We start from the raw sequence: 17,391 nt of genomic DNA, 5'->3' as shown, positions 1-17,391 counted from the left end.
GTTTCAGATCACGGCTTATTGATCTTTGCAGCAACTAGATTCCACTAACACTTGATTGCAGATCTTGTTCTGATAGATGCTTGTAGAGTTAGAAGGTACAGAACCTCCCAAATCTCACATGAGTAACTCACAAGTCTTCCAAGATTCTTCAAAACGTGGCTAGGGTTTTCTTTTTATACGTAGGAGTGTTGGACTGAAACCCTAAACGTTTTCGCAAGCTTGGGTCCGTTTAAAAATTCTGCAGAAAATATTTTTCGCAATTCTCGATCGGTTGAGCCTCATCCTTCGATCGGTCGAGCTTCACAGAAAATTAATTCTTTTTCCTGCAGCTTGTACTTTTTTGAATTTTGACTTGTATAACTTTGAGCAATGTCTAACACTTATCCTAGACATGTTTTTGTTCTTGGTTTGCCAACACATACAAGTTGAAATTCAAAACATTTAATCATACATCTTTAGAACCTAACATCGCTAAATGGCATCCGTCTTAAGTTGAAGAAATGAAGTGTTCATCCCAAAATGTAACTGATGATATACAATATCGTTAACAAGTAAATTGCCCACACGCCCAACAACCGAAGGTACCTGAAAAATGAATGGTGAAAAAATGAAGTATGTTCATACCAAATATAACAAGGTCTTGTATAATTAGAGGGTTAGCTATTGAAGAGGCAACCTAGTAGATGTTAAGGTCTCTTTTTACAGCCTTTCCATTCGTTGCATTGGTTGCTAAGCTAAAGCTAGCATTTACAATCATGTCAACTGGGACCTACAATCAGCCATGATATGATATATATAGTCAAAGTCTCAAAGAGGAGCAAATCTAATACATGGTTTGTAGAAAGGGTGATATACATAGGCAAGAATATATGTCGGTTATATTGTCCGGATATATGCGTGAGGATCGGGATTAAGTGTTACTTTAATTAATAGTACATGATCTAATAACTTTTTTCATTTAGGTAATAATTTAAAAATATCATGCTTGGATTATGTACATGACATGGGCCAACTCAATGGGTGATCGGTTCAAGAATGTGTAAATCGACTGGATATGCACATATTGACTGACTTACCTTCGTCCTTTTGGTGTGTATGCGTTTCCCTACAAACATAACACTCAAAAGGTGTGGCAAACAAATACTTCTGCGGATTTTTTCCTAGCTCTGTGGGTTTTGAATGTTACGGGTAGTGCTCCTTTGCAGGCTTGGGCTACTTTGTTGGGCTATCCATATAAATTCTCTATGCGAGTTTGATATATTTATGTTGTGGCCCATTTGTGATTTGTGGCAGACTTGATCTTGCTAAATTTTCCATTCCCCTTTTGATATGGTCTTTTTCTATTTGGGCTCTATTGTTGTTTGTGGCGTGACCTGTGCTAAAAATTTTCAAGTTTTATTGGCTCGTGTGTTTGAGTTTTTAGGTGACTCGTTATGGACAATACTCTAGGCAACGATTGGAATCCAAGCCAGCCAAAATTATGTAGGAATAGAAATCCAAAGCTAAACCAAAATTAGTTAGGAGACTCGCTATGTATGGACACCACTCTAACTAAAATCTGTCGTACTCGACAGCACACATCAATAGATAATAGGTTAGTTGGATATTTTGAAACTACTAGCCTTGTTTTGTGTTTAATTATAAAGGTAAGTTGGATATTTTAATTATTTATGACCACAATAGTGAGAAGATTTTTTCCTTTTATTTTTTTAAACTTTTTTTTTCCTATTTATTTGGTTGGTGAATGGGTGATTTATAATTGATTTTGTACTTCGCTTAAAATTTACTTTTTGATAAATGCAATAAAATTTTAATTTATAGTGTTTGCTCTATAATAATTGTTCTTTATCATAAGGTTCAAGACACCGATTAATCCCCAAGATATATAGTATGGAATTTCCAATCTTCATGTTTGCAAGTTAAAATTGTATTGTTCTTGTCAATGTGATGTTAAGAGTATATTAATTCAAGCTAATTAAACAATCTAAGCTTTCCCTATTTGGAGGGCAATAAGCCAAAAAGTCTTGGGTTTGTCTCTTTCAATGGGAAGCATACCTATAGATTATTGGCGCTCACTAAACATTGCGAGCAGAATGCTACTATAGGGTAGGAAAGCTACCTCCGGTCGCGCCCATTATTCTTCTCCTTTTTGTTCATTAAAAAAGAGAGACTTTTATTCCCTTTAAGGCAAGGTTATACAAATAGGAATGTAGTAATGTTTCCCTCCTTAAACCCCCTTGTATAACTGATAGAATTCCACCCTAATTTTTTTTAGTATAACCAGTAATATATTCATGCGATGCACAATTTAATAAAAAAGTTTTATATCAGTGCAATGCATGGTTTAATAATAATAAAATAAAAAAAGTTAATGATATAATTTAAATTAAATAATAAAATAGTAAGTAAGAATAGAAGAACAAAAATTATTTTATGTAAAGTGGTGAAAGAACATTTTGTAAAACAAAATTTGTATCAAACCTAAAAATTAATAATAAGTTATATAAATAATCAAAAAATTATAAGTTTCTTTTAAATTTCTTAAAACTTATGTCCACTAAGTTTTAACCAAGTTAGTGTTTGAATTGCTTAAAAAAATTTATAATAGAGTTTTGCCAGAACAAACGATATGCACGAGCCAAATTTAATTGTTAAAACAAAAAAATTTATGGTCGATGATTAGTATATACACAGCTGAGGTAGAAACAATTTTGTTTAGTCATCCTGCAATACACTGGGGATAAACGCCTTGAGCATGTGTGAAGTTAAAAGAGGGATGTGATGATGTTGATCCTCAAGAAATAATAAAGTTTTGTCAAGATCATTTACCACATTACATGGCTCCTCGGACTGTCATTTTGAAGATTTGCGAAAAACAACAGGAAAGATACAACAGTTTATTTTGAGAGAAAAAGAAATGGCTATGGGCCGCCTTTCTTGGGAAAAAAAAAAATTATATAGCAAGTGTTGTAGGCTTTTAATTGTAGCATGTTAATCTTCACGAAATGTAAATTTTCATTATATGTTTTATGATAATTGCTAAAAAATTCTATTTAGTCACTAAAGAGCTTTAAACTTTAAAGGGGTCTCTAAAGTTTAAAATAGTCTAAGGTTAAAACTAAAATTTGTGACTTCTAGAAAAAAATCTCTTCAATTTACTATTTATCGTTTATAAATTCAAACTTTAAAACATTATTCACTATTAATTCGCTAAGCACTCAAATTGTTATATAGAGTTTTTCAGTTAAAACTTTATGTTACAAAAGCTTTTACAGTTAAAACTCCATTTCCTACAGTAGGCACACAATATCAAACAGGCACATGTATCTCTACTTCCTACAACAATGCCAATTAAGCCAATCATACAGAGCCTCCAACCTCTCAAGTCTCATCCACCATATGAGAGAGGATTGTTCCATAAGACGGTCTCATGAAATACTTATTCGATACCAGGAGTTAGAACCATATAGAGTTTTAGTTTATGTATGGCAGTATATCCCAATTATTTTAAGGTACTATCAAGGGGTGCTACAGCAACAAGTACTTGATCTTGTTCTCAGATTCTCATGTGGTGGCCTGAGCAGGATATTGTTTCAGGTTGAGGCGAACAATGTAGGGAAGGACCATTGAACCACAGTACAAATGATTTCCTATCTTGATCCCACTTGAAACCAATGCCAATCCAGGATCATAGTAATGGGCAATCGGATTTCCTGCCAAATCAACGGCTAGAACCCCACCATTCTTCTCCATACGTGGTTTTCCTATGTACTTCTCCATGATTATTAGAATCTTCCGGATGAAAGGGTATCTGAATGCTATATCCAATTCAAGTGTATGTCCCTAACAGTATTGCACACAAAAAGGTACTCATGAAAAAGATGTTTAGGAATACTTAAATTCATCTATAAAAAAAAAATTAATATTTGCGTTACTCCATTCGGAAAACAATAATGAATAAAGCTCATCAGACATTTAAATATATATATATATATATATACTTCGCATTATTATTAGTGTTAGGATTAGGAGTTATATATATGCACAACTCTCCTGTTCCGAAATATCACAAAACCATGGTTGTTTTACGTTGTCTAGGATGATTCCCCACTCACATCAATATTCCAAAGAACCATGGGACTCCCAACTTTGTCTCAGTTGATTTCTCTAAGTGATGGTTCACACTTCACACTACAAAAGTGATACACATGATTTCAACAGTCTAAGAACCTCACACACTCAAGGATGTGAGAAACACACTAAGAGAGAGAGGGATACTTCTTTTTATAGAAATTGTTTTTACCTTCTTTTTTCTTCTCTCATGCATTTGCTTTCAATGCATGGGGAGCTATACATAGTCACATCCCCATTGATGGCCATGCAATGGAGTAACTCTTCAAGTGTTACTCCCAAGACTAGTGAAGTAGGGTGCTGCTCCAATTAATCTTGGCATGCCCAACTGATAGGTGCCTAGATTAATAATTAGTCATGCTTATAGAATTCCTTTGAATCATCCGCAAACATTTCATATCTCTATTGTATTATTTCTTTGAATACTAGTAATTATAACACCAAAATATCCTTTTTCATCCTCTTGGCATAATCAATCTAAATTAAGCAAGGATCCTAATTAAGTTTTGTATCTTATGCATTATTAACACAAGCAATTAATTAAAAATTGAGTCTTACACACTATGTTTACCCATGTGATTTAATATATAAAAATTATTCGTCGTACAAAGTTCTTCCATAATGTGGGTTACTATAATAAATACATTAAAATGATTAAGATAATTTATTTGAAATGAAATTCTATTTAGCAAATTACAAATGTTTAAAACACTGCTTTGATTAGAATTCTATTACCAAAAGTTTCCTTGTTTTATTTAACATGGACGTGCGGAGTTCCCATGGATGTGCGTGCAGGGTTGACACGTGGTTCCCATGGATGGCGTACGAGAGACTCATGGATGACGCATTGATGAAGTGAAAAAGCCCATTAGTCAAGGGGGAGTGAGTAGGACTTGTTCAAAGCTCACAGAGAGGCAGAGACTCACGTGGTGCTAAATAATGGTATGGTGCGAGGTTCCCATGGACATGAACGTGCGGGGTTCCCATGGATGTGCGTGCAGGGTTGACACGTGGTTCCCATGGATGACGTACGAGAGACCCATGGATGACGTACTGATGAAGTGAAAAGTCCATTAGGCAAGGGGAAGCGAGTAGGACTTATTCATGGCCCACAGAGAAGTCTTGAAGCCCACAGAGTGGCAGAGACTCACACGTGAGGGGGAGATTGTTGGGTTACATGTGTGAATGAAGTCTCACATTGAATAAAGATAAGAAGAATAAGTGGTTAATATAACATAATTGAGCACATACTCATAGGGCTTAGGCCTTTTGGGTTAAAGTGTGTCTCTATATGTTATATTAATTACTCAAAGGAAGCTCCCCAAGGTGTTTATCTCCCCGACAAAAAAATATAGCCAATTTTTCCACGGAAAGTATGAAGTAAGAACTGATTTACCGTTGCCAGTGCAATCCAATATTGACCTTCTCCATCATATCGAATGTTATCAGGCAAGCCTGGCAGATGATCAATAAATTTTTCTACTCTTCCTTTTTCCTTGCCTTGTATGTGATATTTTCCACACCTTCTCCTGCATTAGCAACCCATTTGGAATAATCAAAACTTCCACTGTGCGAAACAAAAATTCAATCATTAATTTTAGTCTTCGAACAATAGAAGTTGTTAGAATAACTACTAAATTCATTGTTTTCTAACCGCTTTAAGCTTTTGGGACTAATAATGATTTATCATAGTATCAAAACAGGTAATCTAAACTTCAACAGTCTGCAACATTAGGCAGATCATGAAGAAGAAAGGCTTTAATGACAGTCGTGGTGGCAACTTATTATAGTCTATTGAGTTCAAACTCTATCTCCAACTTATCTAATAGCCAAAATATTTTAGAAGCAGTGATAATTTATCAGAAGCAAACATGAGGAGTCTAATAAAACAATTTCTTCAAAACTGAGAATCAGCAAACATACATTGGGGTTTCGCAAAAGATCACATAATTCTGATCAGGTGAGACTACTACACCATTGGCAAAGTAGAGGTTGTGGACCAGTACCTTGGTAGTTTTGATTGCTGGATCATAACTCAAAAGTCTACCATTGGGCTTACCTTCAAAAATGTCCAAATTGGTCTCACTTAATCTATATTTATATGAAGCATCTGTGAAATAAATTATGCCATTGTGTGCTACATCTACCGCGTCTGTCAATTTGAATTTTTGTCCATCAGCCTCATCTGTCAGCAGCTTCACCACACCGTTTGCTGTCACATTTAGGAGGCCCTGTTATACATCACATTTCATTAATATAAAACACCTAACAACCATTGGTTTCTGAGGACTAAGGAGCACTTAACAATAGCAGTTTTTCTGTAACTTGAGCAAAAATTATTAAACAGAGATTAATTACATTAATTTGTTGAGTACTGTTATAGATATAACATTTTTTAATAATTTTTTATAATCATTTGTTACAAACAACTGGGGGGAGGGGAGGATTTTAACCCAGGTTTTTCTCGTAAAAAACGCTAGGCAATGCCACTAAACTACTAGACTCTTGCTCACAACTAATTGAGTTGCTATTTAACTGTTACTGGGCTTGGCTTTTTTGGAGTACCGTGGTATTAATAACCCTCTAATTTCGTCCTTATAAGTTATATGGACCTAAAGAATTTATATTTTAACATAAAAAATTAATTTCTGTAGTAACATTAAACAATATGAGAAAGGTGATGCCTTCTTTTATTTTATTCACTAAAAAAAAAAAAAAAACACTACGATATATTTAATATTAAATATTTCGTAGTGTTTTGGGATTTGGGTAAAATCCAAAAACCATTTATGAGATTTTGATTAAAATATAGTACCAAGACTTTTAAAAAATATCCAATTTATTTCTTAAGTACGAACAATATATATATATATATATATATATGTATTTTTTTTTTATACAAGATAGAAATTCTACTCTAGTCTAATCTAAGTGTATATGTATGTGAAACTTCCTCTTAGAGACTTGAACTCCAGCCCTTACCCCCTATACCCCACAAACACTTATACTTATAGAATGACCATCACACTAACACCAAGGGTGTGCGGTGATAAGTACAAACAATACTTAATACCCTACAAGTCTATTATTCCCTTCTAACACCTTGTATTAGTTGCACACACCTCATAATGACCGCCTCATGGAAATTATGCGCAATGGAGTGTTTGGGTAACCAATGATAAACAAATAATAACTAGAGATGGAAAAAAAGTAAGAGGAGTAGGGGAATTTTCAAACGGTGTTAAGTGATGTTTATTCTTATGAAACAATTTTTGTATTATAAAAATATGTAATACTTGGCATTAAATTAATCCAAACCTTATGGTAGTTTTGTATTTTATTATATTCCTTTTGTGTGTGTGTATATATATACATATTGTTTTACTTACACATGTGATATTGCATTTTAGAAGTGTTGTGTTAACGAGCACCATTAGGTGTCCGTTAACACCAAATTTTGTGTCAGAATTTTTATACTTTGTGTTAGAATTATTGTCTTCATGTCAGGATTTTGTTAGCTTTATAGGTTTTAGGGTCAGCTTTATACAATTTCTCTTATTTATTCAATTTTTATATTAAGTAAGAGTGTAAGACCCACATTATTTAACCCTAACAAGCATGGCACAGTTTGTTAAAATTTGGCTTTCTAATTTTCTATTTTTCTAGCAACTTGAACAACCTCACATACGGCCAAAATTGGAAATTAGCACTGTTTACCAAACAATATAATTAGTAGGCACTGTTACAAAATTATATTTTTTACTAATATTTTGAGTTTAAAAGACTCAATTTAGGGCTTATAAATCGAATTTCAAAGACTCGGTTTCAATGTTTTGATCACGTCTGATTTGACATTTTTTCCACGTGGTGCCCACCTGGAAATCGAGTCTCTCAAACTCGATTTATAAGCTATTCTCAGTAAGTGATTTAAAATCCAGATTTGCTCTCTCATGTACAAACCATTCCCCCCACCCCACCCCACCTTTTCATCAGACCACAGCAAACCCCCACGCCGCCACCACCGCGCCAGACCCATGCCGTGTGACTCAGGCATCAACCCACAGCCACCCGATTCAGCCAACCCACAGCCACCCAAACTCCAAACCACCAATCCGGTCAACCTATAGTCACCACAGCAAACCCCCATGCCACCACGCAGACCTAACCAGAAGCCAAAGAACCCATAGCTGCTCGATCCAACTAGACCACGCCACCACCACACTACCGCGCCAAACCCATGCCGCGTGACCCACGCATCAACCCACAGCCACCCGATCCAGCCAACCCATAGCCACCCAAACTCCAAACCAATCCGGTCAATCCATAGTCACCCAAACTCCAACCACACTGTGGGTTTTTGGATTTTCTTGCAGAGAACCCCGATCAACAAGCCAAACTGGTCGTGCGTTTTGGGGTTTTTATTTTTTTAATCTAGATTTTAGGTGGTTGTTGGAGGTGGATTTGTGCTGAATTGTTAGATTAATGCTCGGATTTGTGGGTTGATAGTGGCTGATCTGTGCTTGTATTTGGTGGTGGTTGATGGTAGCTGATCTGTGTTTTGTACTCCAGACACTTGAAAAAATTTTCAATGTTTTACCGATATAAATCGAGTCTCCAAAACTCAATTTCCAGGTAGATGCTACGTGGAATCGGGCCAGCTTAGATCTGATCTAAACATGAAAACTGAGTCTTTGAGACTCGGTTTATAGGCCCAAAATTGAATCTTTAAGACTCGAGATGTTAGTATGAAATATAGTTTGAAAACAGTGCCTACTAATTATATTGTTTGACAAACAGTGCTAATTCCCAATTTTGACACCTCACATACCAAAGCAAAGAGACATGAAGTCTTATCAAAAAACAAAAAAGAGAGACGTGTCTGGTGTGTATTGGTGACCATCAATTACAAGCTAAACTAAATTTCAAGATTTATCAACTTGTGCGGTGTGAGTAGTCCACATTTTCTTTATTGTGTGACCCACAACTTTTTATTGGTCACTCACAGTTGTATAATTTATCAAGTTGTGAGATTACTGCATAATTAAACATGATAATTATAATTTCTTTTTTAGAAACACGCATAAAAGGATGAAGAATTATGTTCTAACACAAACACGGATTTAAAAAAAAAAAAAAAATATATATATATATATATAATGAGGAAGTCTATATTCACAACAAATTTGATAAAAAAATTTACACTCATTGATATGATAAATTGTTATTAATAGAAAAAAAATGATGCCAGTAATTAGCTCATATGAAAAGCAGTTAAAACTTGCTAACTCAACTAGTGTGAAAAATGTTTTCTACGTTTAAAAAAAAAAAAAAAGTGTTGGTAATCATTCGTTGCATTGCATGCATAAACTGAGTCTTAATTTTTTCAGCATTTCTTGGTTTCATTTCTTTGTTGATTAAAATTTTTAAATTGAATATATATTTTCGAAAATAAAACAACATCAAAAACAATAATTTATTCACTTCCTTTTGAAAAAAAAAAAAAAAAAAATCTAAATTGTAATCTATAAAATAAAATTAACCACATACTTTGCTCCTGAGAGAAAAATTAACACACGGTATCTTATATCTAATGTTATGGTAGATTTATTATTCAATTTTTTTTTCGAAAGAAATATTAATCATTAAAATTTAAAATAAAACATTATATACTTAGTCTAAGAATAAATGATCACTCACCTTTTCAGGATCAGCTACGATAAGTTCATTGTTGTGACCAAAAGCGATTCCCAAGGGTCTCCCACCGGTGTTGACCCATTTCTCCACAACCGAGTCAGCCGCCGAGTCGTTTACAGTGACTCGGCTGATCCACCCGTCAGCACAGCCCGTGTAGATGACTCCGGACTTGGCATCGTAAGCTACATCTTCTGGAGCTATCAAATTCCCAACACCCACAAATTCAGACACTCTGAGCATGTGGTCGTTACGTGCTGGCACGGTTATGACGTGCCGAGTCAACTCGTCAGGTGGCAGAGGAGCCGGGTCGAACGAGTCGAGTTGGTAGAGCAATGTCGCCGCCACAACGGGGACCAATACTGTGACTAAGAAAGTGAAGGCCCATGAGCTTTTTTGTTTGGTAAAAGTGGCTTTAGAGGGTCTGGGTAGGGAAGCTGAGTCGGGGTTTTTTGACTCGTCCATATTTTGTGGAACTCGATGATTGACTTTGTTCTGTTTCAGAAGATAGTAGTAGTACCTTTCATTAGTGTGAGAGAGTTTTTCGAGGAGGAGTTTTTCGAGGAGAGCTACTTTTCATTGTATTACCCTATATGAATTAGTTTTTTTTTTTTTTTTGGAGAAACAATATGAATCAGTTTAATCGGGAAAGTTTTTGAAAATATTACTTCAAATGGTAAGGTTTATTGTGCTCGAACAAGTTTATTGGCATCATATGTTTGTAACACTATCACGTCTAAAAAGTTTTAAAAAAATAAAGATTAAAAAAAATAACCGGTAATTTTTTGTAATTGAATAAAAAATTTATAATTCAAACTCATTTACTATCTTAACTTAATGATAACCATTTTGGGAGGTTAAAACAAAAACATGGAAAACAACGTCAAATTAGTTTTTTTGGGGATAATCACAACGTCAAATTAGTTACTAACAATAATTATAGGTGGTTAGCAAAAAAAAACAATAATTATAAGTGGAACCATTTGGGACCTATATCAAATCAAACAATAAAGAGAACAATATCAAATCATAAACTCGGCTTTGCGCTAACATATTTGGCTTTGCCGTCAGTCCTCAACCCCATTTAAAAATCATAAACTTGGCTTTGTAGTAACATGGTTGGCTTCATCCAAAGTAACATTTATTGGCAACCTTTCGAGTGCATCTAGGGCTCCACCCTATGAATTGACTTCAATATCAAATTGTTTAAATATTGATGATATTTGTTTCGTTTGTTAAATATCCGTTCCAACCAAAATGGACATAAAAAAAGCTTTATATTTATCATATGATTCATGCCGTATCTTCATAATTTTCATCTTAATTTTAAATAGAATGATCTGTTTAGATATTGCTTATTTTGTTAAGATTGAAAACTTATTAATGAAAGTACTGTAAATAAAAGTAAAAATTAATTGAAATAGTACAGTAAAACTCATGAATAGTATCAAAAAATACAATAGAACTCATAAATAGTAACAAAAATAAACTTAATAGTAAAATAATTTTAATTTTTCATCTTTATCCAAACGGAGGCGAAGTTTCTCTAATTAAATCCATTACATAACAATACAAGCGAGCAACCAACTATACCATTAATTTCTTCATTTACAAAAAGTGTACTAATAATTTTTTGGACAAACATTTGAAAAAAGAGTTACACTTTGTGTAACTCTAAATAATGTTACACTACTCAATAACTTTATTAAATTCATATTTTAAAAATTCAACCGTTGAATTACATGTTCTATATGTTCTTAACATACATGCTAATTTTCATGTCAATCGGATGTAATTTACCATTTGATCTATAAATTCATCTTTTATGTATTATTTTTAACTACAAAAACTTAAATTTAAACAATTGATTGATGACACATTGACATGGCTATTGATCTTTGATTATTTTTAAATTTTGTAAGCTTGGAAAATGTGTGAAGATGATGTAATCTAGCAGTGAATTTATCAAAATTCACATATGATTAAAAAATATTGGGTGGTGTAACATTGAAAGTTACACCAGGTGTAACTTGAACCCAACTCGTATATATATATATATATATATAGCTAAAGTTAAGAGAAAATTCAATTAGATTTCTGATAGGCCAAGAATGTATTGACCACTTTGCTAAATTAACCAATTAATTAGCCAAGTGAATTAATTAGGTTCAATTACATGCAATAAGTATGGTAACAGAAACAAATCACCAAATAACTAAATGCAGCGGAAAATAAATTTGACACGGATGATTTGTTTACGAATGGGAAAAACCATCAAGACAAAATCTCACCGGGTGAATTTAAGGTCACCACTCTTGAAAATCCACTATTATCAAAACATGCTGTTACAAGTAAAGGAATCACAATACCTTATATCAACCTACAGTTGAACTCTTACCTCAGTACACAATTGAACTTGCAACGTAGTGGCAATCTCTCCTTTCAATGCACGGCTCCAAGTATGTGACTAACCAATCGATGCACAAATTATATCAACCTACAGTTGAACTCTTACCCTAATACATAATTGGACTTGCAATGTAGTGACAATATCTCATTTCAATGCATGACTTCAAGTACGTGACTAACCAATCGATCCACAAATCCAAGTATGTGACTAACACACCAACTTGAGAAAGATGTTGACTGTTGTGGGGCCAGAAAATCGAGTAGCCAAGGCCCACTTCAACCCAGGCCCAGATGGCCCACGCCGAGGACGCACGATGGGTCCGAGGATGACCCTATCCTCGGTCGTCCGAGACCTCGGTGCGGAGAAGGGCAAGCTCTGGGCGAACCGTCACCTCGGCATTGAATACGTTCACCTAACCCCTCTGACCGCATTAATGGGGATGTAACCCCTTGCCAGGGCGACATCGATCAGGGTGAACCACTTGAAGCGCGGATATGACCTTTGATGGGATAGGCCGTCAGGAGGAAGGCCAATGGATGATCAACAGGAGGAAGAAGATGGGCATATATAAGAACTGTGAGCAAAATGTATAAGGGGGGGTTTTTGGGAGGGAGAAAGCCTCATTGGCCATGGGCCGAGGAGCGTCCCCCAGTTGTAAATTGTTCTAAGTATTTTTTCAATAAAAGAGAAAGGTGTTCATGCTTCGTAAACGCCGGTCAGCGCCTAAACCTTCAACCCACTCTCTACAAATTCATTGTTCTGGGTTCGTTGGGCCTTTAACCCATCTCTTTTGGGCTTAGGCAACTAAAACTGACCCTACAATTGGCGCCGTCTGTGGGAAGGATTAGCGCGTCGGTCGGCGCAACAGGCGACTGTTCTGAATAACCATTCTACGGAAGATCAGTGGTGATGCAAAAAAAAAAAAAAAAAAAAAAAAAAACGGGGACCAATACTGTGACTAAGAAAGTGAAGGCCCATGAGCTTTTTTGTTTGGTAAAAGTGGCTTTAGAGGGTCTGGGTAGGGAAGCTGAGTCGGGGTTTTTTGACTCGTCCATATTTTGTGGAACTCAGTGATTGACTTTGTTCTGTTTCAGAAGATAGTAGTAGTACCTTTCATTAGTGTGAGAGAGTTTTTCGAGGAGGAGTTTTTCGAGGAGAGCTACTTTTCATTGTATTACCCTATATGAATTATTATTATTATTATTATTATTATTATTTTTTTGAGAAACAATATGAATCAGTTTAATCGGGAAAGTTTTTGAAAATATTACTTCAAATGGTAAGGTTTATTGTGCTCGAACAAGTTTATTGGCATCATATGTTTGTAACACTATCATGTCTAAAAAGTTTTTAAAAAATAAAGATTAAAAAAAAATAACCAGTAGTTTCTTGTAATTAAATAAAAAATTTATAATTCAAACTCATTTACCATCTTAACTTAATGATAACCATTTTGGAAGGTTAAAACAAAAACATGGAAAACAACATCAAATTAGTTTTTTTGGGATAATCACAACGTCAAATTAGTTACTAACAATAATTATAGGTGGTTAGCAAAAAAAAACAATAATTATAAGTGGAAGCATTTGGGACCTACCCATATCAAATCAACAAATAAAGAAAACAATATCAAATCATAAACTCGGCTTTGTGCTAACATATTTGGCTTTGCCGTCAGTCCTCAACCCCATTTAAAAATCATACACTTGGCTTTGTAGTAACATGGTTGGCTTCATCCAAAGTAACATTTATTGGCAACCTTTCGAGTGCATCTAGGGCTCTACCCTATGAATTGACTACAATATCAAATTGTTTAAATATTGATGATATTTGTTTTGTTTGTTAAATATCCGTTCCAGCCAAAAGGGACATAAAAAAAGCTTTATATCTATCATATGATTCATGCCGTATCTTCATAATTTTCATCTTAATTTTAAATAAAATGATCTGTTTAAATATTGCTTATTTTGTTAAAATTAAAAACTTATTAATGAAAGTACTGTAAATAAAAGTAAAAATTAATTGAAATAGTACAGTAAGACTTATGAATAGTATCAAAAAATACAATAGAACTCATAAATAGTAACAAAAATAAACTAAATAGTAAAATAATTTTAATTTTTCATCTCTATCCAAACAGAGGCGAAGTTTCTCTAATTAAATCCATTACACAACAATACAAGTAAGCGACCAACTATACCATTAATTTCTTCATTTACAAAAAGTGTACTAATAATTTTTTGGACAAACATTTGAAAAAAGAGTTACACTTTATGTAACTCTAAATAATGTTACACTACTCAATAACTTTATTAAATTCATATTTTAAAAATTCAACCGTTGAATTACATGTTCTATATGTTCTTAACATACATGCTAATTTTCATGTCAATCAGATGTAATTTACCATTTGATCTATAAATTCATCTTTTATGTATTATTTTTAACTACAAAAACTTAAATTTAAACAATTGATTGATGACACATTGACATGGCTATTGATCTTTGATTATTTTTAAATTTTGTAAGCTTAGAAAATGTGCGAAGATGATGTAATCTAGCAGTGAATTTATCAAAATTCACATATGATTAAAAAATATTAGGTGGTGTAACATTGAAAGTTACACCAGGTGTAACTTGAACCCAACTCGTATATATATATATATATATATNAACCATATAGAGTTTTAGTTTATCTACGGCAGCATATCCCAATTTTAGTCCCTACATTTTCAGGCGATTCTCATTTTAGTCCCTAAATTTTATTTTTACCGCTTTTAGTCCATATTCTAAAAAACGCCATCTATTTTAATCCTTTCCGACAGTGCCCTAACGGCAAAATCCTAGGTGGCAGACGGAGTGCATTGCTGACACACTAAATGCTGACGTCAGCATTAAAATAATAATATAATATATTATTTAGCATTTTAAAAATCCCACGTCATTTTTTAAAAACAAAAAATAATTTATGAATTTTAACTAAATGAAAAAAAAAAAAAACCAGAAATAAAAACCGAAAATAATATAAATTGAGATCTAGCTTTATTTTGAGGAAGAACATAAACCTTCCCATTATTTTGTTTGCAACCAAACACAATACCAGCTGAAAACCTTTATTATCAAAAATATTTCAGAAACCCAAAAATTAAAAAAAAAAAAAAGAACTGAAGTTGTTCTTCGTGTTCTTCCTAGACCCAGAAAACTCACAGTTTCAATACCATGGAGAACAACAACCACCTTCTTGACGACCATACCGGCATTTCGCCGGTGCCAGGAGCCAAAGACAACGCGGAGCCAAAACTTGATTCCGCGGCAGAGGAGACCAAGAATGAAGAGTCACAGACTGAAGAATCTGAACCTGATTTTGACCTCGAGAAAGCTTCCGAGGATATCGACAAGTTTCTCTTGTCTCTGATGAGCGACGACGTTTCGGTGGAGGTTCCTGAGTTGGTGGAGAAATACTTGGATCTCGTGGAGCAGAAAGTTTCCAGCGAAGGAAGAGCCAAGTGGTGCCAGGTTCTCGATGAGGACTCGGCGTTTCTGGAGTCTCTGGATCGAGTTTCCAAGCTGACGAAATTGCTTCGGGAACTGAAACCAGAGGAGGAGAAATCAGAGTCTTGTGGCTCTCTGATCAATTGCATTGGAGGGATTCAATAGCGAGCGATGTCGTATTTGGAAGAGGAGTTTCGGTTTCTTCTCGAGGAATCGAAAACCGCTGAGTCCGAATCCGAATCCGCCGAACCTGAGGCTTTCCCCGGATACTCCGATGATGTCGTTTCCGGCCTGAGCAAAATATCGAAGCAAATGATCTCAGGCGGCTACGAATCCGAGTGGTTGTTGTCTCGTTTGATCGTTGATTTCATGTTTTTGTTTTTTTGGAGAGAACGTGGAGTTGTTTGTTTTTATGGGTTTTGTGTGTGTGTTTGTTTATGAAGAAAATTTCTGGGTCTAGGAAGAACACGAAGAACACCTTCAGTATTTTTTTTTTTTTTTTTAAATTTATGGGTTTCTGATGTCAGGGAAAGAACAATGGGTTACTAAATTTTTGATAAGTACTAACTGGGTTTATTTACTTATTTGTTCGTATCAAAAAAAAATATTTTTGATAATAAAGATTTTCAGCTGATATTGTGTTTGGTTGCAAACAAAACAATGAGTAGGTTTATGTTCTTGTATGTTCTTACTCAAAATAAAGCTAGATCTCAATTTATATTATTTTTGGTTTTTATTTCTGTTTTTTCTTTTAGTTAAAATTCATAAATTATTTTTTGTTTTTAAAAAATGACGTGGCATTTTTAAAATGCTAAATTATATATTATATTATTATTTTAATGCTGACGTCAGCATTTAGTGTGCCGGCGATGCACTCCGTCTGCCACCTAGGATTTTGCCGTTAGGGCACTGACGGAAAGGACTAAAATAGATGGCGTTTTCCAGAATAAGGACTAAAAGCGGTAAAAATAAAATTTAGGGACTAAAATAGAATCGCCTGAAAATGTAGAGACTAAAATGTGCTTTTCGCCTTTAAGGCTGCGTTTGTTTTGGTGGTAAATGATTTCCTGAAATCATTTACCACCTGACCCATGTGTTTGGCTGGCAAAGGAAAATTCATTTTCCGGAAAATATGCTTAAAGTTTGACCAAATTTTCACCCTTGACCCGGAAATCATTTTACACCCTTATTTTACCTTCAAATGATTTCCGAAAAAGAAAGAGCCAGAGCCGAACCAAACCGAGCGAGAGAGAGAGCGAGAGCGAGAGAGAGAACGAGCCTTCGACTTCGACTTCGCCGGCGTTCACGAGCCTTCGACTTCGCCGGTGCCACGAACTGACGAACTGACGAACCGCGCCATCGCACCGGTCTCGCGCCGATCGCAGCACGTCGCCATCGCACCGGGCTCGCACCTCGCCATCACACCGCGCCGATCGCGCCATCGCACCTCGATCGCGCCATCGCACCATCGCCATCGCACCTCGATCGCGCCATCGCACCTCGTCGTCGACCCAGACCCATCGCCTCCTCGATCGCGCCATCGCTCCAACGCCGCTCGGCCCAGACGCAGACCCTCGATCGCGCCATCGCACCTCGAGCTCTCTCTTCCTCGATCTCCCAGTTTTTTTTTTTTTTTTTTAATTTGATTGTTGTTGTTTTTTTTTTTT

The 17,391-nt window shown here is 35.0% G+C and overlaps 1 protein-coding gene across 2 annotated transcripts in view; it reads right to left on the bottom strand.

The window, feature by feature from the left end:
• Positions 1-3,312: 3,312 nt before the first annotated feature.
• LOC111999737 (protein STRICTOSIDINE SYNTHASE-LIKE 5) overlaps positions 3,313-17,391 on the bottom strand; it is a 21,318-nt gene continuing 7,239 nt past the window's right edge. Inside the window, exons 1-4 of one of the 2 annotated variants that reach the window (XM_065772120.1) lie at positions 9,829-10,412; positions 6,055-6,362; positions 5,528-5,660; positions 3,313-3,843 (exon numbers count right to left, since the gene is read on the bottom strand). In XM_065772120.1, coding sequence (XP_065628192.1) covers positions 3,565-3,843; positions 5,528-5,660; positions 6,055-6,362; positions 9,829-10,287 — 1,179 coding nt within the window. In that variant the 5' untranslated portion in view covers positions 10,288-10,412 and the 3' untranslated portion in view covers positions 3,313-3,564. Of the gene's footprint in view, positions 3,844-5,527; positions 5,661-6,054; positions 6,363-9,828; positions 10,413-17,391 lie in introns of those variants that run through there. The other variant, XM_024031860.2, reaches the window with a different exon arrangement.

Source organism: Quercus suber, unplaced genomic scaffold, assembly GCF_002906115.3.
Source record: "Quercus suber isolate HL8 unplaced genomic scaffold, Cork oak 2.0 scaffold_54, whole genome shotgun sequence".
Lineage (NCBI taxonomy): Eukaryota > Viridiplantae > Streptophyta > Magnoliopsida > Fagales > Fagaceae > Quercus > Quercus suber.
This window is presented reverse-complemented; position numbering and strand designations above follow the sequence as displayed.